Source organism: Nomascus leucogenys, chromosome 11, assembly GCF_006542625.1.
Source record: "Nomascus leucogenys isolate Asia chromosome 11, Asia_NLE_v1, whole genome shotgun sequence".
In the NCBI taxonomy this organism is placed as follows: domain Eukaryota; kingdom Metazoa; phylum Chordata; class Mammalia; order Primates; family Hylobatidae; genus Nomascus; species Nomascus leucogenys.
In genome coordinates this window covers 57,887,528-57,908,751 of record NC_044391.1, presented here as the reverse complement: position 1 = coordinate 57,908,751, position 21,224 = coordinate 57,887,528, and the positions used below count along the sequence as shown (strand labels likewise).

The following is a 21,224-nucleotide window of genomic DNA, read 5'->3' as shown; positions in this document are numbered from 1 at the left end:
ATGAGCTGTAACACTCACCTCGAAGGTCTGCAGCTTCACTCCTGAGCCAGCGAGACCATGAACCCACCTTCCGAACACATCCCAACATCAGAAGGAACAAACTCCAGACACGCCACCTTTAAGAACTGTAACACTCACCACGAGGGTCCGCGGCTTCATTCTTGAAGTCAGTGAGACCAAGAACCCACCAATTCCGGACACACTATTGTCCAGGCTGCCTGGGAACCTACAAGGTAATGCTTTTTCACTGCCTCTCCACCACAGGAATCAGTTTCACTCACATTCTCCAAGCCTTTGTTTCAAGCAACTCTCAGCTGTGCAATAATGAGGTCTAGGTAAATGATGGAAAGAAGGAACATAAAAATAGGTAAGGCTTGTTGAAAGAGGTTTATGATGGCTGTGTACAGAAAGGGTAGAGAGGAAGGCCCTATGTCCCAAAAGGTACTCTAAAGTCAGAGAAAACCTGGGCTCTAATATAGCCACATCCTCATTTAAATTTAAAAAGATGTGTGTGGCCAGGTGCCATGGCTCACAGCTATAATCCCAGTACTTTGGGAAGCCAAGGCAGGCAGATCATGTGGTCAGGAGTTCTAGACCAGCCTGGCCAATATGGTGAAACCCCGTCTCTACTAAAAATACAAAAATTAGCCAGGCATAGTAGTGCACACCTGTAGTCCCAGCTACTCAGGAGGCTGAGGCAGAAGAATCGCTTGAACCCGGGAAGTGGAGGTTGCAGTGGACCGGGATCGCACCACTGCACTCCAGCCTGGGTGACAGAGCGAGACTCTATCTCAAAAAAAAAAAAAAAAAAAAAAAAAAGGTGTGTTAGCCGTGCATGGTTGCTCACACCTGTAATCCCAGCCCTTTGGGAGGATGAGGCAGGAGGATCGCTTGAGCCTAGGAGTTTGAGACCAGTCAGGGCAACATGGCAAGACCCTGTCTCTATAAAAAAAATAGAAAAATTATCCAGGTATGGTGGTGTATGCCCATAGTCACAGCTACTTGGGAGGAAGGATCACTTGAACCCAGGAGGTCAAGGCTGGAGTGAGCTGTGATCACACCACTACACTCCATCCTGGGCAACAGAGCAAGACCCTGTCTCAGAAAAAAAAGTGTGGGTCCACCCAGAAGCCCCCAGCTGCAGAAATGGACCCAGGACTGGTCAGCCCTCATTGCCAACGTCTTGTAAATCTTCAACTACTGGACAAGTAGGGGGAAAGTGCAGGTGCAGCATCCTACTTCAAAAGGGCTAACTTGAGGCTGGTTAGGTCTCGTGTGTCTCCCAGTCCACATTAGCCTGTTTCTTCTCAATAGAATCAAGCACTATACCCTGGATCCCAAGGCACTAGGGTCCCAGTTCGTGCTGAGGGCATCGCCTTAAGTGCTAAGCGAGCTCACAGCATCTGGTTTCTCAGGAAGTCAGAGAGCTACACATCTGCTCCTGGGAAGCATTATTTGTCAAATAAGCCTTGTTTCTCAGCAACCATTGTAGCCCCCAGGGCCACAAGTAAAGGGGGGCTTGCCTTCCCTTACCCTCCCCCAAAAGAAATTTGGAAGAGACGAGCTGAGCTGCTCCCCGCCCAGCTGCAGCAACCTCCTGCTTGGACAATACACCCTCTGTCCTCAGCCAGGAGATCCGCCTCTGGAGTTGGCTCTGCCCCTTCCCCCACTCTTCCTGGTTCCCAGCACCCAAACTCTCTACTGGAGTTCTCCTGACCCAGTGGTCTCCAGCCAGGACAGTCCCACACCTTCAAATCCTCCCCCTACAGTCCCTGCACCCCAAGGATCTGAGCACATTCAGTTACAGGCATGGGGTCACCCCAGACCATGGAAGAGGGGGTTCCACCTTCAGTGCCAAGATGGACCACCCTCTGCATAGTCAAGGTAAGAAAACCTGTGTGGAGGGAGGTCAGAAGTGCTCCTGAAATTGTTTGACTTTTATTAACATCAACCTGGCCTTCTCCTCCTCCCCTTCTCCTTCCTCTCTGAAGCTCCTGCTGCTGTGAGCTGGAAATCAGGATGCCTAGCTGGCCCATGAACCATTCATTTTTGTTTCTCTCCCACCAAGCTACCTCCTGTATAACTTCTCATTCTCAGCCTTTCTCATCAGCTTCCTTCTTGCAGCCCCCTTGCCCACTATCCCCATATTGAGAGTAGGAATCAAGCCTGAGCTGGGAGTTTGGCCACCCATCTTGTGACCCTTTTCCAATTCCTTGGAACCTCTAAAGTTCTTCTCATGGGCCTGCCAGGCAGCAGCAAAACCAGCATGTGTGAGGTTCTAGCCCTTACCCCTCACCTCTCTGGGATCCAATCAAGTTCCTCTTTGAGTCCCAGTCTCTCCATTGGTAACTTTAGAGCTTAGGTAAAGGTACTCCCATGGCATCCATCCCAGAGCCCAGCCAAAGACCCTAAGGAATGCTGGGAAGAGCAAGATGTTAAAAGAGCTGCTTGAAGGCTCCAAAGACATGAACACATTTAATTATCTCGTGTATCTCGATTACATAATCAAATCTGGCCAAAATACATGGGACAATCTTCAGCCTTGCCCTTTCTCCAGGAACCTCCAATCCCTGCCACTCTCCTTGGTATTCCCCTAACTCTTGCCTCTCCCCTCCTCCCAGTGCCTCCCTACTCTTTCCCGCCTGGCTTCCCCCGCCCCCACCTCTCCCGTCCCCAGTCCCCAGTGACTCCCACTGCTCTAACCTCTGAAACTGTCTATTGGACACCAACTCAACCAAGAGCAGTAAGATCAAGGCTCCCCAGTCCCAACCATATCCACCCCTCCAAAATGCCAATTTCTGGGTGGGGGGGACACACAGTCATCATGCAGTTCTTCACAGACTCCTCTTCCCTGCGGCAAGATTGGAATCAGGTGCTCTACCCCCAGGAAATGAGAACCACACTTCTCAGCCTTTGCCAAAGACAAGGGACCCAGTTGAGATGAGACAGGGAGGGAAAGAAGGCCTTAGAGCCAGTGGTACTGGCTGCTTTGGGCAAGCACTGGGCATTGAGCCCTGGGCACTGGGTTCTCAGAATTCCAACCTCCCTTCACCCCGCCCCTTTTCATCATGGAAAATCCAGCAGGGAGGGTGAAGGAGGGATAAAGTTTCAGGAAGTGCTCACTGCTAAAGGACGTTGGGGGAATGTAGGAATGGCAACAGGTTCAGAACTTCTAGGAAGATGTCCCCTACCTTATCACTACCCTCCACCTTCCGCTCCAGGGTGGCACGACTCAAACCTGCCCTACGGCCCATTAGCTCCATTCCATGAAGTTCCTATCCAGTACCAGGCACTGCAAAAGAAGGGAATGAGGTCAGACCATAGAAAGAACTTCCATCTCCATTTGGAAAGGCTGGACTCAAGTTAAATGTAAGGAAGACCTTCTCAGAGGTCTGCGGAGTGGGAATGACGGTCCAGTTCTTTAAAATAGGGCAACGGGCCGGGCATGGTGGCTCACGTCTGTAACCCCAGCACTTTGGGAGGCCAAGGAGGGGAAATCGCTTGAGCTCAAGAATTGGAGACCAGCCTGGTCAACATGGCGAAACCCCATCTCTACAAAAAATCAGCTGGGCGTGATGGCGCCCATCTGTAGTCCCAGCTACTCGGGAGGCTGAGGTGGGAGGATCGCTTGAGCCTGGGAGGCAGAGGTTGCAGTGAGCCGAGATGGCGCCACTGCACTCCAGCCTGGGCGACAGAGACAGACTCCGTCGCAATGAATAAAGCAGGGCAGTGGATGGGATGGCTGGAGCTGCTTGCGGGTGGAGGTGGGGGCTTGAGCCTGATGGAGAGGTCCTCAGCTGTGAATCCTTTGAGAATACTAGCCCAGGAGAAGTATCTTGTGGGGCAGAGGACCAGGGAAGGGTGTCCAGCGACTTGGGCCAAAAGTAACACCACGTGTCTTCACCTGATTCAGGCGCCTGCCTGGGTAGGGGACGCTAGCACCACCAGGCTAGGCCACGGGTGGTCCTCTCAGGTCAGGCCCAAGCCCAGGCACACTCCTGTGAGGAAGGTGAGAGGCTGAGGCTGCGCGGCAGTTCCCTGTCCCCTTGTTCCTAGTCCCTTCTGGACCCCTACGCCCACCGTTTCTTCTGCGTCTGTCTGGCTCGCGTGTTTCTTTTTGCCTGTGTCCCGCCGGGTCAGGCTCTCCCCGTCTCTCAGACTTTCCCGTCCCCGTGTCCTCCGCGGCCGTCTCTCTCCAACTCTCTCTCCCACTCTCAGCCACTTCCTGTCTCCAATATGTCCCTGGCGCGGCCCCGCTGGCCGTCTGCGCACCCTCTCTCCCCTCGGCTCTTTGTGAGTGTGGGTTCACGGGAGAAGGTGGGGAGGAGAGGAGGCCGAGGGGTGGGGAGCTGGCGGAACGTGGGGATTGGAGCCGGGAGGGAGGAGGAGGAGGAGCGGGCTGCCACGGGCGCGGGGCGCAGGGCGCGGCGGGGGCGGGAGGGAGCCCAGCCGAGCGCGGCCGCCCGCTCCCGCCACTGCCGCCGCCGCCGCCGCCTCCTCCGCGTCCGCTCGGCGCGGGCACGGGCGGGATGGGCTGGCCCGGCGGCTCCCCCTGCTGCTGCCCCGCCCCGCCGCGCCCCCGCCCCGCCGGGCGCCCCCCGCAGGTGAGTGGCCGCGCCGCGCTGGGCGGGCGGCGGCCTCTGCGTCACGGCCGCGAGGGCAGTGCCAGGGGCGGGCGCCAGGGGGCGCGGGGCCCCCGGAGGTCGAGAGGGCGCGGGGCGCGGCCCTGGGCTGAGGCCGGGGGTCTGGCTGGCCGCGGACAGCTGGGAGCAGCGGGAGGCCGGGACAGTGACTAGGGGGCGGGGCGCGGCCGCGGCCCTACTCGATCAGGCCGCCACGCCTTCCAGCACCCGGGGCGCACGGGGCCGCACGCCGTGCCACACACGCAGGCCCGGGACACGGCAGCAGCTGGCAGAGGCGCTCGGGCACCGGCCTGGCAGGGTGCGGGCGAACGTTTCCTTTCCTGCTTCATATGTGGGACACTGAGGCCGTAAGCGGGCACAGATGAAGCTGATTCGACTCGCCAGCCCCGCTCTGCGGCCCCCTTCCGTCTCTGTCCCCATTCTCCAGACTCTTCTGGGAACACCCCCAGAGCCGCCGCCCTCCCTTGCTCCTTCCCTGGGCCTTACCCCTCCTCCGTGGCGGCCGGGCTCCCAGCCTCCCTTCCAACCACAGCTATTTCCAGGAAGGGGGGTGTGGGTGGAGGGGTTTCTCCAAACAAACCCAAGACTTCGGAGAAAGCGGGGGCCCAGCTGGGGGAGAGGTTGACAGGCTCTGGAATGTTACAGGCGGGAGGAGGGTGAGGGTCCAAGAGGGTCTAGTGATGCCGTCCCAGCCTTCCTCAAGTAAGCTACTTTTCCCCTCGGGACTGGCTCATAGGGATCCCATCCCTGCTTCCCTTCCGAGGTGCGAGTGCCACAGGATGGGAGGGACTCAACAGCCACAGTGGATGCTGACCACCCCACCCCTCACCGCGCTCACTGCTTGGGCACCTCCTTGCTGGGTCTGGGTGGGGAGTGTGAGACCAGTGAAGGTGAGAGGATGTCTGGGGACCTGTTCCAGGTGAGGGGACTTTCAGCCCCTATGGAGGCAGCAGGAGGGCGAAGCATGTAGAGGAATCCTCGTCAGGGCCATGTGCCATAGGGGCAGAAGCTGGGACTGGACAGAAAAAAGCCACCCCCACCGCCCACGTTGTCACACTGCCCCGTCTCCCCCAAGCAGGGCTGGGGGCTGGACAAGGCCAGGCCCGGTTGCCCACACTGGCCAGGGTCCTGGAATGTGCTGGGACACAGCCAGGCTGGCAGGATGGGGGTGGGTCACAGAGCCCGTGCTCCTCTCCAGTTACAGGCAGGGGGCCCAGGCCTGCCACACAGATGCCACCTTCTGGCCAGGATATCCTGGGGATACACTTCTTGGCCTGGAAAATTGGAGCTGCAAGGGAGAGGTCTCAGGCTAGGCCCAGTCCAGTCAGGTCCTCACAAGGGTCTCAAGTGGGCACCCACAGCAGGCCTCACCCCAGAGAATGCAGGATTCTCCATCCCAGACAACCCATCCTGATGGGTATGAAGGAGCAGGAGGCAAGTAGAAGGGACTCCATGGGAGAAGCCAGGGCTGGGGGAGTTGCCTGAGTACTGGGACATTCAATAAAAACCATGCAAATGAGAGGGGCACATTTGCATATTCTTTCAAGTGACAGCTGTAGCCTGTCCCAGGGGCTGCTGTCCACAACTTGGGGCTGAAGACTCCCAGGCCATTAACCCCTTAGCTTTTAGGAAGATTACTCCCCCTTTTCCAAGGCCCCATCTACCTCCCTCCCTTGACTCCCAGGACGGGAAGTTGGCCATGTTCCCAGGAGGGAGGCGGGAGGCCCATGGATAGGGGTGGAGTATGTGTTGGGAGGGGGGACCTCCTGTCCAGTCCTCAGGCCCTGGGACAGCTGCTGAGGAAGGAGAGCAGACCCAGGAGAACCATGAAGGTAGTACTCAGGCTTTGGGGTTGCGGCGGGGGGAGGGTGCAGCCCTTGGGTGGAGAACCCAAGTTGCAGGGCTGGAAAGAGGGCTAGGGATCTGTGAGAATCATGTCTGAAACAAAGCCAGGGAATGGGTGAGTGGGGGGCACTGTGTCAGCAGCAGAAACCTGGGGGCTTTCAGGAGAAGGGCCTCATATGCCTTAGGCTGTGGCAGGAGAATGGATTACTCCCCAAACCTGAGCAAAGCAGTCTTGTGGCTGGAACTTGGCCTTGCAAGGTGTATTGAGGGTAAAGGTGGGCGGTACATGCTTTCCTTTTCCTACTTCATAATGAGTCAAACTGAGACAGGAAGGGGGCCCCTAGTCCCATTTTTACCTGACTCTCAGGACACACTCGGGATCCTGGGCCTGCCTGCTGGTAGTAGTTCCCAGCTCCACTCCCTCCCCAGCGGAAGTCCCTTGAGAGCTTGAGAGTTCAGGCTGGAGCCTGGCTGGGACACACTGTTCCCCACTTGCCCTTTAGCCCTGCCCTGAGACCAAAATTTTCACCCGGCCCCACCGGGGGCAGGATCTCAAGACCATGGATCCCTGCAGATCCCTGGAGAGTGTGGTGTCCCAGGTGTGGGACAACTCCAGAGTTGGGGGAGTAGGGGGAGCAAAAGATCACAGGCTGACACTCCCAGCAGGGTAGATCCTGGGAATCTGATCTCCTGGCCTCCCCCACATCCTCCCCCCTCCACTTCCTGGAGCAGCGACCTGCCCCCTTCCCGCCTGCACTTCCCTCCACTTCCAGGGCCGGGCTTCTCCTCACACCAGCCAGACAGCCTACCCTCCGCCCAGGGGAAGCGGCTGCCTCCGCCAGGCCGCTTCCAGGAAGCCCCGGGCCAGGCCCCAGCATTGTTCAGGCCCTGGGGCCGGCACCCCAGCTAGCCGAACACCATGAAGTCCAGCGGCCCCGTGGAGAGGCTGCTCAGAGCCCTGGGGAGGAGGGACAGCAGCCGGGCCACAAGCAGGGTAGGAGTGCCCACTAGCTGGGCAAAAGAGGGGCAGGGGTGGAGGTGCGGGCAGTGGGGGAGGGGACCAGGAATCAGGCCAGGCCCTCTTCCCAATTTCAGCTTCCTCAGCCTTCTCCCCTGGCCCAGCATCCCCTCCGGAGTGGCCAGGGCTGTGGTGTGAGGGGATGTTTGGGTTAGAGTAGGTCCCGCTGTCTGTTTTGGCTCCTCTCAACCTTCCCTGCTCTAGCCTGGGCCAACCCCAGGAGGTCCTGGCCCCCCAATCTAAGCCCCAGGTGCCTCACTGCAGGACTTTGCCACGCACTATCCAGGTATCCTAGAGCAGGCTCAGAGATCATCAGGCCCCTTCCCTGGCCCAGGGAAGTTTGAGGGAAATGGGGTGGCAGGGTGGAAAAAGAGAGGACAGGGGGTCAGGAGTGCTTTGGAACAGGAGGTTTGCTTTCCACTGAAAACATCCATATCTGCTGCTAATGCCAACATGCTCCCAAGTGTCCTAGTGGGTCCCACAAAGTTGGTCCAGCCCAACTTTGAGCTGCAGGGACAGTCAAGAAACCAGAGGTGCTGCCCACATCCCCATCACTCCCTTTCCCAACTTCCCAGCCTTGCCCCAAAAGCAGCAGCTCAGGACAACCTGAGATACTACTGTGATGGGTCCCCGGGAGGAGGACAGCAGGAGTCTGAACTCCAGAGGAGGGGGAATATGGGTAAAACAGAGAGGTGGCAAGGAGACAAGCTGTCCCCAGACAGAGGACGGGATGAGTGAACCCACAGTGGGAGGGGAAGGGACTGAGATAGGCTTGGGCCGCAAGGGGGCATCCCAGGCTCCGCCTTACTGCATCTCTGGGTCAGGAGGGGCTGAACAGGGAATCTGGTCCACTCCTTCCTCATTCAATGCGTGAATCCCAAGTGCTGGGGGGAGGGGGTTGGTGGAGAACTCACAGCATCCAAAGCCAGCTAAACATCTCTCCCCAGTGACAGGCCTCTGTCTGTTTCCCTCCAGCATGACCACCCCCGTTACACAATTGCTGTCTGCTGCCTCAATGCACAATGAGTAAACATGTTGTTCTGACCGTGGGGGAGGAGGGCATGTCAGCTGCTTGGAGCGTGGGGACAGCAGGAGCTAAAGGAGCAGGACTGGCTGAGGCCACTCCTGCCGGCTCAGTCTGGTGCTGCAGGACTGACATACAACACGTATGTCTGGAACCTCCCTGCTCACTCTGCACACAGGTCTCCATGCGGGGAGGACAAGATGGGAAGAGTCAGGGAGTACCCCTACCACACCAGGGGGAAAGCCTGAGCATGGGGGCTTTCCACAAGGGCATCACACACCAGGGCCACTTGAGGGGCCCAAGTGATCCCCTGGGGAGGAGCTGACCCAGCAAAGGTGACGCAAGGGGTCAGATTCCATGCACAGTTGACAGGCCCCATGACTGCCCTGAAGCAGCTGTGGCCAAGTGCGTCCTACAAGTTTGAGGGCTTGATCTGGACAGAGGAAACCAGTGCAGTGCTAAGGCAAGGCTCCTGCCCAGTCCCGGAGATGGAGATGGGCCCACTGGGAACTCACACCTCTGTTTGTCCCTCCACCCTCAGCCTAGGAAAGCTGAGCCTCATAGCTTCCGGGAGAAGGTTTTCCGGAAGAAACCTCCAGTCTGTGCAGTATGTAAGGTGACCATCGATGGGACAGGCGTTTCGTGCAGAGGTGAGGCGCTCTGTCCTGTGACTTTGAGACCCTCCACCCAGTGCCACTGTGTTGCACAACTCCAGCAGGCCAGCTCACACAATCTCAAATGTAATATGCTCCTCCTGGATTAGGCACAATGGCAGCTAAGAAGCAGCTGCCTCCCCCATCAGATGGCCCTGGCTCCCCATGACAGACACCCCCCACAACCCAGGAGAGCCAGTACTCTCCACCACCTTCCCATCCTGACTTGTGACTGTAGTCTTCCTTCCCTCTCTTCCTCCTCACCTCCACCCACCCTGGTACGTTACCCCTGGCCTGGGCAATAGTACCCCACTGCCACACTCTTCCCTCAAAACCTAGCCCTGCTCCTCCGCCCCAGCCAGCCCAGTCCAGGTGGGATCCTGGAAGTCCCAGGGTCTCGTTCCAGGGTGTGGGAGATGAGGGAAGGCCATTCCTTCCACTGTCCCACAGGCCCCTGCTAACCCCTCTCCTCCCCCTACCTTCCCTAGTCTGCAAGGTGGCGACGCACAGAAAATGTGAAGCAAAGGTGGGTATCTGATTCTACCTGATGGGGGAGAGGGTCTGGAGTCCCCCAAACAGGCTTCTGCAACCACAGTGGCATCAACCCTCCACCTCCACCCCTCTCACCACTGGGGAACCCCTCCTGGGTGGGAGGAGTGCTGTACTGGGCCCTTTAAGAACCACTCTACTCCGCCTTCTGGAGGGCTGGCCAGCCCAGGCGGGTGGACAGCAAGACAGCGTTTGTCTTGGTGCTGTGCCCAGGCTGCAGCTGGCGAGAGGATGGGGGTGGGGAAGAGGAGGAGAATGAGGAGGAGGAAGGGTGGGGTGGGTGGGGAGTGGGGGAGCAGGATTTCAGAGACTGGGCAGCCGGATGGGCTGTGCCTTCCCTCTGGGGAAGGGTCCTCAAAATGCCTGGGCGGGTCTTGTCCTGGGCCCTGGAAAAACTGGGCCTTTCCAGGTATAAGCTGTAGATGGCACCCACTGTCCACTGGGGACCCGAGACAGCCCTATCTCTGAGGAGGTTCCCTGGTCCTCTTCCTTCAGGGCAGGGGGAGGAGGGTCCCAGGGCCCTGGAGCTGGCTTGGGGGAGCTGTGTGCCCAGGGGCGGGGTCTCCCGGTGAAAGAGGCCAGTGTCCGTCCCTGGCCGTGGCCTGCCTGCGTGGCTCTATATATAACTCCTGCCTTGCAGCTGGATGAATGGGGGTCTGTGTGGGCTGGGGGCCGAGCGCCAAGAGCAACAAGTGGGGAGCCTGGGGGTGGGGGACCAAGAGGCCAGAGGGGAGGCACCCTTAAATAGCACAACCTCAGCTGGAGCCTGTGCCCATCCGCTGAAGGCCCCTCCACCTTCCTCCTGAAGCTGAGGGGCTGCCCCATCCTCAAGCCCACGAGAGCCCTTCACCAGGAGCTCAGTTCCTTACTCGGTCCCCTTCCAGGTGACTTCAGCCTGTCAGGCCTTGCCTCCCGCGGAGTTGGTGAGTGCGCTCTGGGATGGGGTGGGGAGGGCAAGGAACCTGGCCATGGTGTCCAGAGGTCTGGTGGCTCCAGAGAGGGCCCCCAGGAGATGACCTTGAACGGAGTGCTGTGGGTATTGCTCATCCTACGAGGAAAGAAAAAACTATCTGAGTCCTCTGCTGATCTTGTGCCCTTGGGCCTGCTGGGGGTAGGACTCCTCTCCCCTTGTCCAGTACAGCCTTCACAAGGACACTGACATTCCCTTCCCCTGTCCCCAGGCCCACGCTAGTCCTTGCCCCTGCTGTAACCACTCCCTTTTCCTCCCCCATCTCCCTCTAGCGGCGAAACACGGCCCCAGTCAGGCGCATAGAGCACCTGGTAAGGTGATACTGGAGGAGGAGGGGGAAGCAGGTAGCTTTGGGAGTAAGGATCTAGATTTTCTGAAGACAAAAGTGCATGGCTCTGGAGTGGGCAGTCTAGAGTAAGGGGGTACCCAAAGAGATGTCTAGACACTCTCTGTTAACCACCAGGGATCCACCAAATCTCTGAACCACTCAAAGCAGCGCAGCACTCTGCCCAGGTAAGCGAGGGTGCTGGGGTGGTCCCACGTGACCCCCTTTCCGCCGGCCCCACACCTCAGCCCAGGGCACTGCCCGGCAACAAAGCTCCCCGGGACAGCCCCCCACCCCCAAAGCGGTATGCTCCCTCCGGACCAACCCACCCACCCTCAGGACCCAGCAGGCTTCACCTGCTGCCCAACAGACAGCCTTCTCATTACACTAGCCACCTCCGGGTGCCCCGCCCCTGCGTTCATGCGTAGGCTCCCCCTCCCCAGGAGCTTCAGCCTGGACCCGCTCATGGAGCGGCGCTGGGACTTAGACCTCACCTACGTGACTGAGCGCATCTTGGCCGCCGCCTTCCCCGCGCGGCCCGATGAACAGCGGCACCGGGGCCACCTGCGCGAGCTGGCCCACGTGCTGCAATCCAAGCACCGTGACAAGTACCTGGTGAGGGGCGGGGCCATCAGGAGTCAGCCAATGAGAGGGATGTGGGGTCCAGATGGGCGAGGCTAATCACTGACGTCACCAGTGGAGGCGAGGCCGCCAGGGGGCGGGACAAGAGCGGTGGGGGCGGGGGCGGGGCCCGGGGCGGGGTCGGGACCCGGAGCTCGGCCTGGAGCGGAGCGGAGAATCCTGGAACGCTGGTGACTTGGCTGTGACTGGCTAGGCCGGGCCTTAGCTACCTTCTTATTTTCTTTATTTATTTACTTTTTTTTTGAGACGGGGTTTCACTTTGTTGCCCAGGCTGGAGTGCAGTGGCACGATCTCACCTCACTGCAACCTCCTCCTCCCGGGCTCAAGCGATTCTCCCATCTCAGCCTTAGCAGCTAGGATTACAGGCGTGCGTCACCCACGCCCAGCTAATTTTTTTTCTTTTTCTTTTTTTTTTTTTTTTTTGGTATTTTTTGTAGAGACGGGGTTTCGCCATGTTGGCCAGGCTGGCCTCGGACTCCAGGGCTCAAACGATGCACAACCGGCAAATTTTTGTATTTTTAGTAGAGATGAGGTTTCACCATGTTGGCCAGGCTGGTCTCGAACTCCTGACCTCAGGTGATCCGCCCGCCTCGGTCTCCCAAAGTGCTGGAGTTATAGGTGTGAGCCACTGCGACCGGCCTGCACCTTATTTTAGAGGAAGATTCTTACTTAGGATCCACCTCCACCTCGTGCCTCATTGCCGGAGATCATTTCTGTCTAAAGCCCTCCCCCTTTATTTCAGCTCTTCAACCTTTCAGAGAAAAGGCATGACCTGACCCGCTTAAACCCCAAGGTATGAAGGAAATGGCCTGCCCAACCATTAAACCAAGCCACCCCTACCCCAGAAGCCGCCAGCTTCCTCATTATTAATAGTAGCAATTGGCATCTACTTCACTCTTAAGCACTTTCCCACTCTCCCATGATATATTACTGGAGACACCCCAAAACGTGATGCAGCAGGTATCAGCCCATTGTATGGATAAGGAAAGTGCTGAGGCTATCATGGACAACCAGCAGACCCCCAACCTTGCCCCCGGACCCCTATGCCCTGTCCCCTTTCCACCCTGCCCATTTCTCTCTGTTGGCCCCCAGCCCCAGTTGCACCCCTACATTCTCCCCAGGTTCAAGACTTCGGCTGGCCTGAGCTGCATGCTCCACCCCTGGACAAGCTGTGCTCCATCTGCAAAGCCATGGAGACATGGCTCAGTGCTGACCCACAGCACGTGGTCGTACTATATTGCAAGGTGGGCCGGGACCTCGGGTTCCCTGGTGCCTGGGGGCTCCAGGTGAGCCTGGAGCCCCCAGACCCTCATCCCTGTCTCTGTCTGTCAGGGAAACAAGGGCAAGCTTGGGGTCATCGTTTCTGCCTACATGCACTACAGCAAGATCTCTGCAGGGTGAGGCTCCCAGCGCCTGAGTAGCCGCTTCCCCAGTGGCCCTTTCTCCAGCTGGCCCCTTAGGAACCCATCTCCCCTGGAGCCCACCTCTTCGTTGAGAGTCCTTTGCTGTCAACTTAGCATTTCACCTCCCTTTTATCACTAGTACTGCAACACAGTCTGCAGCAGATGGTCTGTAGAGTTTCCTGGGGCAGCCACAAACAGGATGGTGTAAAACAGTGGAAATGGGCGGGGTGTGGTGGCTCACGCCTATAATCCCAGCACTTTGGGAGGCTGAGGTGGGCGGATCACCTGAGGTCAGGAGTTTGAGACTAGCCTGGACAGGTGAAACCCCGTCTCTACTAAAAATATAAAAATATAAAAATTAGCTGGGCATGGTGGTGGGTGCCTGTAATCCCAGCTACTCAGGAGGCTGAGGCAGGAGAATTGCTTGAACCCAGGAGACGGAGGTTGCAGTGTGTCCACGTGGTGCCACTGCACTCCAGCCTGGGTGACAGAGTCAGACTCCGTCTCAAAAAAAACAAAGCAAAACAAAACAAAAAACAGTGGAAATGTACTCTCTCACAGTTCTGGAGGCCAGAAGCCCCAAACCAAGCTGTCAGCAGGCCCTTGCTCCGTCTGAGACTCGGGAGAGAATCCTTCCTTGTCTCTTTCTAGCTTCCAGTGGTGGCCGGCAAGCCTTGGCATTCCTTGGTTTGGAGACACATCACTGTAATCGCTGCCTCTGTCATCACATGGTGTTCTCCCTGTGCGTCTCTGTCTGTGTCTCTTCCTCTCTTCTTTTTTTTTTTTTTTTTTTTGAGACGGAGTCTCGCTCTGTCGCCCAGGCTGGAGTGCAGAGGCGCAATCTCGACTCACTGCAAGCTCCGCCTCCTGGGTTCACGCCATTCTCCTGCCTCAGCCTCCCAAGTAGCTGAGACTACAGGTGCCCGCCACCACGCCCGGCTACTTTTTTTGCATTTTTAGTAGAGACAGGGTTTCACCATGTTAGCCAGGATGGTCTCGATCTGCTGACCTTGTGATCCGCCCGCCTCGGCCTCCCAAAGTGCTGGTATTACAGGCATGAGCCACAGCGCCCGGCCCTCCTCTCTTCTTACAAGGACACCAATCATATTGGATTCAGGGTCTACCCTCCTTCAGTATGATCTCATCTTAACTAATTATGTCTGCAACGGCCCTATTTCCAAATAAGGTCACATTCTGAAGTACATGTCTTTTGGGGGGATATCATTCAACCCATAAGATGGTTTTGTTGCCCCATTTTACAGATGAAAAAACTAAAGTTCAGGGAACGATTGCCTGAGGCCCAACAACTAGTAAAGTGACTGTACGTGGTGCTTCTCATTCTCATTACCACCACTCTGGGCTTCCTCTAGACTTAGGGGATCATATTTCTCCCCCATCCCCTGGGGCTTAGGGATGGGAGGCCAGGATGAAGACTAATCCCTAATCCCCAACACTGGCCTTGCTGTCCCCAGGGCGGACCAGGCACTGGCCACTCTTACCATGCGGAAATTCTGCGAGGACAAGGTGGCCACAGAACTGCAGCCCTCCCAGCGTCGGTGAGCAGCCTGGGTGGGGTTGGGCCAGAGGAGCAGCTCCCTTCATGGCTACCAAGGCCAAGACTCTCTTATTCATGCAGCACACCTTCACTGAGTGTGCCAAGCGCTGTGCCAGGTGCTGAGAATTCAAAGTGGACAAAGCCCCTGCCCTCATGGAGCTTTCATGCTAGTAGGGTGGAAGGCAGTAGACCTGGGAATAAATAGACGAGGAGATCCGTCATAAAGAGAACCTGAAGGACAGTCAGGGCCTGCCACTATAAAGTGAAGCAGAGCTCTGGGGAAAGAGCTTTGAGGCAGAGGGGAGCAGGAGGGATTGAGGTTAGATGCAAGGAAGAACTTTCTGGTGACCTGGAAGATGGGAAGGAAGTGCTGAGCAGAAGGGCCAGCCTTCTAAGGGTGGATGGTTGAAATGATACAAGGTGACCTCCAGAGGAAAAGGCTTATGTTCTCCTTGACACGCCCTCCACCAGATACATCAGCTACTTCAGCGGGCTGCTATCCGGCTCCATCAGAATGAACAGCAGCCCTCTCTTCCTGCACTATGTGCTCATCCCCACGCTGCCAGCCTTTGAACCTGGCACAGGTGAGTCTGCCTGAGATGTGCTCCCTAGGGAGAGCCACCTTCAGGCCCTCTCCACTCAGCACCCTTCCTGTGCCTTCTCCTCTGCCCCTCCAGGCTTCCAGCCCTTCCTTAAAATCTACCAGTCCATGCAGCTTGTCTACACGTCTGGAGTCTAGTGAGTGCTCTATTCCCAGGCCCCTGACACTTCATGACCAGGGCCCCTCTTGCTCCTGCATTCCTGCTTCTCCAGCCTCCCCAGACACCTGGGCAGGGCTCAGACTCTGGTCTCCTGGCTCCCCTTGACTGCATAGCCGCCTCTGCACGCAGGAGCTTCTGGTTCATCTCTGCCTTCTCCTCTCTCCCCACAGTCACATTGCAGGCCCTGGTCCCCAGCAGCTTTGCATCAGCCTGGAGCCAGCCCTCCTCCTCAAAGGCGATGTCATGGTGAGGGGGGTCCTGTCAACAAGAAGAATCCTGGAGATGGGGCAGGGGTTGGTGGCGTAGCGGCACAGTCACCAATTTGAGACCGATGGGAGGGCGAGTAGGGAGATCACCTTGAGATCAAGGCAGGGCAGAAGCTGTGACCAGGCAGTCCCCAGGGTGGAAGCACAGAAGAGGACATGAGGCCTGATCCCCAGCCTCCTGCTTTTCCCCTAGGTAACATGCTATCACAAGGGTGGCCAGGGCACAGACCGGACCCTCGTGTTCCGAGTCCAGTTCCACACCTGCACCATCCATGGACCACAGCTCACTTTCCCTAAGGACCAGCTGGACGAGGCCTGGACTGGTGAGTCTGAGACAAGTGGCCTGGGGCCGGAGCCCAGGTGGCAGGCAGGTGGCAGGCAGGCAGGAGAGTGTGGTATGGGCCAGGGGCCTGGCTCTTCACTGTCCACTCCCCACAGATGAGAGGTTCCCCTTCCAAGCCTCCGTGGAGTTTGTCTTCTCCTCCAGCCCCGAGAAGATCAAAGGTAAGAGCAGGGACATGGGCTGGGGACTGAGGGCCGCCTCTCCCCTACTCCCCAACACCCGAGTGGCCTTCCACAGGCAGCACTCCACGGAATGACCCCTCGGTCTCTGTCAACTACAACACCACTGAGCCAGCCGTGCGCTGGGACTCCTATGAGAACTTCAACCAGCACCACGAGGACAGTGTGGATGGTGCGTAGGGCAGCCTGCAGGGTGGGAGGTACAGGGTTGTGGTGGGACCCTGGGGGGGTGGTGCCAGGGAGAAGCACACTCCCTCCTCCCCAGGCAGAGCCCACTCCCGAGAGACACCCCCGGCCCCACAGCTGTCTCCAGTGCCATCCCCTCTCATGAATTTTCTCTCTCCCTCCCTATTCCCCGCTTGCCCTCCCTCCCTGATCCTCTTCCTCACTCAGGCTCCTTGACCCATACCCGGGGTCCCCTGGATGGCAGTCCTTATGCCCAGGTGCAGCGGCCCCCCCGGCAGAACCCCCCAGCGCCCTCTCCAGAGCCTCCACCACCGCCCATGCTCTCTGTCAGCAGCGACTCAGGCCATTCCTCCACGCTGACCACAGAGCCGGTTGCTGAGTCCCCTGGCCGGCCGCCCCCTACGGCTGCTGAACGGCAGGAGCTGGATCGCCTCCTAGGAGGCTGTGGAGTGGCCGGTGGGGGCCGGGGAGCTGGGCGCGAGACGGCCATCCTAGATGACGAAGAGCAGCCCCCTGTGGGCGGAGGCCCCCACCTCGGAGTGTATCCAGGCCACAGGCCTGGCCTCAGCCGCCACTGCTCCTGCCGCCAGGGCTACCGGGAGCCCTGCGGGGTCCCCAATGGGGGCTACTACCGGCCAGAGGGAACCCTGGAGAGGAGGCGACTGGCCTACGGGGGCTATGAGGGATCACCCCAGGGCTACACCGAGGCCTCGGTGGAGAAGAGGCGCCTCTGCCGATCGCTGTCAGAGGGGCCATACCCTTACCCACCTGAGATGGGGAAACCAGCCACTGGGGACTTTGGCTACCGCGCCCCAGGCTACCGGGAGGTGGTCATCCTGGAGGACCCTGGGCTGCCTGCCCTATATCCATGCCCAGCCTGCGAGGAGAAGCTGGCGCTGCCTACAGCAGCCTTGTATGGACTGCGGCTGGAGAGGGAGGCTGGAGAAGGGTGGGCAAGTGAGGCTGGCAAGTCTCTCCTGCACCCAGTGCGGCCTGGGCACCCGCTGCCTCTGCTCTTACCTGCCTGTGGGCATCACCATGCCCCGATACCTGACTACAGCTGCCTGAAGCCACCCAAGGCAGGCGAGGAAGGGCACGAGGGCTGCTCCTACACCATGTGCCCCGAAGGCAGGTATGGGCATCCAGGATACCCTGCCCTGGTGACATACAGCTATGGAGGAGCAGTTCCCAGTTACTGCCCAGCATATGGCCGCGTGCCTCATAGCTGTGGCTCTCCAGGAGAGGGCAGAGGGTATCCCAGCCCTGGTGCCCACTCCCCAAGGGCTGGCTCCATTTCCCCGGGCAGCCCGCCCTATCCACAATCTAGGAAGCTGAGCTACGAGATCCCTACGGAGGAGGGAGGGGACAGGTACCCATTGCCTGGGCACTCGGCCTCAGCAGGACCCTTGGCATCTGCAGGTGAGGGGCACCAGAGTGCGGAGCGCCCAGGGCAGAGGAGGTTCTGGAAGATGGTGGGGAAGTCAAGGGGGAACAGGGTGAGAAACAGCTAAGCCAGACAGAAGAGCCCCATCCTGCTCACAGCCCACCTCTCCCCTTCACTGCAGAGTCACTGGAGCCGGTGTCCTGGAGGGAGGGCCCCAGTGGGCACAGCACACTGCCTCGGTCTCCCCGAGATGCCCCATGCAGTGCTTCGTCAGAGTTGTCTGGTCCCTCCATGCCCCTGCACACCAGCAGCCCAGTCCAGTGCAAGGAAAGGTATGCAGAGGGGCCGGGGATGCTCGAGTGCTTTCTTGTCCAAGCAGTTGGTGAAGGCGGGTGGGGTGGGAGCAGCCACAATGGGGGCTCCACTGACCATCTGCCCTTCCACCCTACAGCACCCGGCGACAGGACACCAGGTCCCCCACCTCAGCACCCACTCAGAGACTGAGTCCTGGCGAGGCGTTGCCCCCTGTTTCCCAGGCAGGCACCGGAAAGGCCCCTGAGCTGCCGTCGGGAAGTGGGCCTGAGCCTCCGGCCCCTAGCCCAGTCTCTCCGACCTTCCCTCCCAGCTCGCCCAGTGACTGGCCTCAGGAAAGGAGTCCAGTGGGCCACTCAGATGGCGCCAGTCCTCGGAGCCCTGTGCCTACCACACTTCCTGGCCTCCGCCACACCCCCTGGCAAGGCTCTCGAGGCCCCCCAGACAGCCCAGATGGGTCTCCCCTTACTCCTGTGCCTTCCCAGATGCCCTGGCTTGTGGCCAGCCCAGAGCCGCCTCAGAGCTCACCTACACCTGCTTTCCCCCTGGCTGCCTCCTATGACACCAATGGCCTTACCCAGCCCCCACTTCCTGAGAAACGCCACCTGCCTGGGCCGGGGCAACAGCCAGGACCCTGGGGCCCAGAGCAGGCATCATCGCCAGCCAGAGGCATCAGTCACCATGTCACCTTCGCACCTCTGCTCTCGGATAATGTCCCCCAACCCCCAGGTATAAAGGCCTTGAGAGGGTTGGGGCCACCTTGAGAGAACCCTTTCTCCTGGGATGTGGCATGGATGGGGACCCAGGTACCCTGGGGTCTGAACCTACTCTCTCCCTGTCCTAGAGCCTCCTACACAAGAGAGCCAAAGCAATGTCAAGTTTGTCCAGGATACATCCAAGTTCTGGTACAAGCCACACCTGTCCCGTGACCAAGGTGAGAAGCCAGCCTGCCCCCACCCCACTCCACCCGACCCTCCAGGGTGTCCGTCTTGGCTTTAAGTCCCATCCTGTTGAAGCTCTTGGTTCTTCCTGTCTCAGCTGTGTTTACTCTTGGCTGAGTGCTTACCAGCAGGTGATTCTGGACTTTGGGCCAAGGCGGTGAGATCCAACATGGTCAAAACCCCTGTGAACTCTAGAGCCCTGGCCTCAGACTCTTACCACCACCACAGCTGTCAGGGCAGAGACCCATGGAGCTTGGCAGCAGAGGAGGGGGGCTGCATGGGGCTCAGTCCACCCCTGTGAAAACTCCTCCCCACTGCCTGCTACCCCTCACCCTGCAGCCATTGCCCTGCTGAAGGACAAGGACCCTGGGGCCTTCCTGATCAGGGACAGTCATTCATTCCAAGGAGCTTATGGGCTGGCCCTCAAGGTGGCCACACCACCACCCAGTGCCCAGCCCTGGAAAGGTACAGAACACCCAAACCTGGGTGGGGTGGGGACGAAGTTGGGGGGCGGTGCCAGAGGCAAGGTAACAGGGCAGGTGGGGGTGCTGTGCTGCTGGCCATGCCACTATGGAGGGGAGAGGTAGGAAAAGACCCCAGCTGCTCGGGAAAGAATCCCATTAGGGAAGAAGCTGGAACCTGGAATCCTAAAGCTGCAATCTTCCCCTCCTCCTCTCAGGGGACCCCGTGGAACAGCTGGTCCGTCATTTCCTCATCGAGACTGGGCCCAAAGGGGTGAAGATTAAGGGCTGCCCCAGTGAGCCCTACTTTGGTGAGAAGCAGGAGCCTGGGGAAGGCTACGTTGGGTCGGTTTAGGGAGATGCCAAGGATCTCAGGAAGGTGGAAGGGAAAGGCGGGGCACCCTGGGCACCTCAGGACTTTCCTACCTCCTCTCCCATAGGCAGCCTGTCCGCCTTGGTCTCCCAGCACTCCATCTCCCCCATCTCCCTGCCCTGCTGCCTGCGCATTCCCAGCAAAGGTGAGTGTCTGGTCATCTGTCCTCCTCATCTCTCCCCACCCCCTGTAGCCAAAGCAGGATCCAGAGGTCTTGGCTCCCCACCTTCCCTTGGGGAAGCAGAGGGAGTGCTCCAGCCTGGGGAACGCTCTGCCTTATGAGCTTCTCTGTCGGTTCTCATTGCCCTCAGATCCTCTGGAAGAGACCCCAGAGGCTCCAGTGCCCACAAACATGAGCACAGCGGCAGACCTTCTGCGTCAGGGTGCTGGTAGAGACTTCCCCTCCGCTCCCCTCCCTCTCCCTGGGCACCAAGGGGGCATTGTGGATACAGGGCATGGGGCACTGAAAGGCCTTGAGGTGGGTGAGCCCTGGCTAACCCATGAGGGCAGGGGAGCCCCATACTGTTGGGGATGAGGAATTGGGTCCTCAGCCTAGGTTCTCAAAGTCTCATGAACAAGAGGATCATGGGGTGGTAGCAGGGAGGCTTCTCTGCCTCGCTTCTGACTGTAGATCCAGTAGAGTCGTGGAATCTGCCTTTTTAACAAGTCACCTATGTGATTGTAAAGCATGTGACAGCAGTAGCTGGGGAATGTGCAAGAGCTGGTGGGGGTGGCTAGGGGATGGGCACTCCCTCCCTGATCCACTCCCTGCCCCTGTAGCCTGCAGCGTGCTCTACTTGACCTCAGTGGAGACAGAGTCACTGACGGGCCCCCAAGCTGTGGCCCGGGCCAGCTCTGCAGCTCTGAGCTGTAGCCCCCGCCCAACACCAGCTGTTGTCCACTTCAAGGTGTCAGCCCAGGGCATTACACTGACCGACAACCAAAGGAAGTATGTGTACTCAGCCCTGTGGAACCCCATGCTTAAGGCCCCTGGGGGCCCCTGTTTCTGAGTGTGACCTTCCTCACCCTCCTCCTTGCAGGCTATTCTTTCGCCGCCATTATCCAGTGAACAGCATCACCTTCTCCAGCACTGACCCTCAAGACCGGAGGTGACCCTCCCTCCAAACCCTTTGCCCCAAATCCCCATGGTCCCACCAGGTCCCAGCTCGCAGCCCCAGCCCCAGCCCCGGCCCCCCTTCAGCAGCTGTCCCCTGGGGTGTGCATCTTCATACTTCTTCTCCTTCTGCAGATGGACCAACCCAGACGGGACCACCTCCAAGTAAGCCTCCCCACGAATTCAGCCTCTTCCTTCCAAGGGACCAGGGCACCGCCGTCCTCTCAACGCTGGCATTTGATTCGTCTCACCAAGGCCAGCTACATTCCCTTGTGGA

General features: G+C 58.8%; 1 protein-coding gene and 1 long non-coding RNA gene across 7 annotated transcripts in view; one reads left to right on the top strand and one right to left on the bottom strand.

Moving 5' to 3' along the window:
• The first annotated feature begins 1,683 nt into the window (after positions 1 to 1,683).
• TNS2 (tensin 2) overlaps positions 1,684 to 21,224 on the top strand; it is a 20,216-nt gene continuing 675 nt past the window's right edge. Inside the window, exons 1-28 of one of the 4 annotated variants that reach the window (XM_030822599.1) lie at positions 1,684 to 1,884; positions 9,072 to 9,180; positions 9,672 to 9,709; positions 10,617 to 10,655; positions 10,975 to 11,013; positions 11,166 to 11,215; positions 11,471 to 11,642; positions 12,412 to 12,462; positions 12,791 to 12,913; positions 13,002 to 13,066; positions 14,545 to 14,628; positions 15,099 to 15,211; positions 15,305 to 15,365; positions 15,559 to 15,634; positions 15,848 to 15,977; positions 16,093 to 16,158; positions 16,235 to 16,348; positions 16,570 to 17,781; positions 17,928 to 18,078; positions 18,198 to 18,787; positions 18,903 to 18,992; positions 19,339 to 19,464; positions 19,679 to 19,771; positions 19,901 to 19,978; positions 20,145 to 20,222; positions 20,614 to 20,782; positions 20,874 to 20,942; positions 21,083 to 21,112. In XM_030822599.1, coding sequence (XP_030678459.1) covers positions 1,810 to 1,884; positions 9,072 to 9,180; positions 9,672 to 9,709; positions 10,617 to 10,655; positions 10,975 to 11,013; positions 11,166 to 11,215; positions 11,471 to 11,642; positions 12,412 to 12,462; positions 12,791 to 12,913; positions 13,002 to 13,066; positions 14,545 to 14,628; positions 15,099 to 15,211; positions 15,305 to 15,365; positions 15,559 to 15,634; positions 15,848 to 15,977; positions 16,093 to 16,158; positions 16,235 to 16,348; positions 16,570 to 17,781; positions 17,928 to 18,078; positions 18,198 to 18,787; positions 18,903 to 18,992; positions 19,339 to 19,464; positions 19,679 to 19,771; positions 19,901 to 19,978; positions 20,145 to 20,222; positions 20,614 to 20,782; positions 20,874 to 20,942; positions 21,083 to 21,112 — 4,091 coding nt within the window. In that variant the 5' untranslated portion in view covers positions 1,684 to 1,809. Of the gene's footprint in view, positions 1,885 to 4,447; positions 4,605 to 5,874; positions 6,476 to 6,622; positions 7,483 to 9,071; positions 9,181 to 9,671; positions 9,710 to 10,616; positions 10,656 to 10,974; positions 11,014 to 11,165; positions 11,216 to 11,470; positions 11,643 to 12,411; positions 12,463 to 12,790; positions 12,914 to 13,001; positions 13,067 to 14,544; positions 14,629 to 15,098; positions 15,212 to 15,304; positions 15,366 to 15,558; positions 15,635 to 15,847; positions 15,978 to 16,092; positions 16,159 to 16,234; positions 16,349 to 16,569; positions 17,782 to 17,927; positions 18,079 to 18,197; positions 18,788 to 18,902; positions 18,993 to 19,338; positions 19,465 to 19,678; positions 19,772 to 19,900; positions 19,979 to 20,144; positions 20,223 to 20,613; positions 20,783 to 20,873; positions 20,943 to 21,082; positions 21,113 to 21,224 lie in introns of those variants that run through there. The other 3 variants (XM_030822598.1, XM_030822596.1, XM_030822597.1) reach the window with 3 other exon arrangements.
• LOC105740454 lies at positions 1,932 to 11,606 on the bottom strand. Of its 3 annotated transcripts, XR_004032310.1 has the most exons (4): positions 11,522 to 11,606; positions 10,602 to 10,780; positions 3,192 to 3,292; positions 1,932 to 2,418 (listed from the first exon to the last, which is right to left on the bottom strand). It is a non-coding gene; the product is annotated as an uncharacterized LOC105740454 (long non-coding RNA). The 3 variants fall into 3 exon arrangements; XR_004032309.1 differs by lacking the exon at positions 11,522 to 11,606 and having other exon boundaries at positions 10,602 to 11,011; XR_004032311.1 differs by lacking the exons at positions 10,602 to 10,780; positions 11,522 to 11,606 and adding an exon at positions 3,905 to 4,320.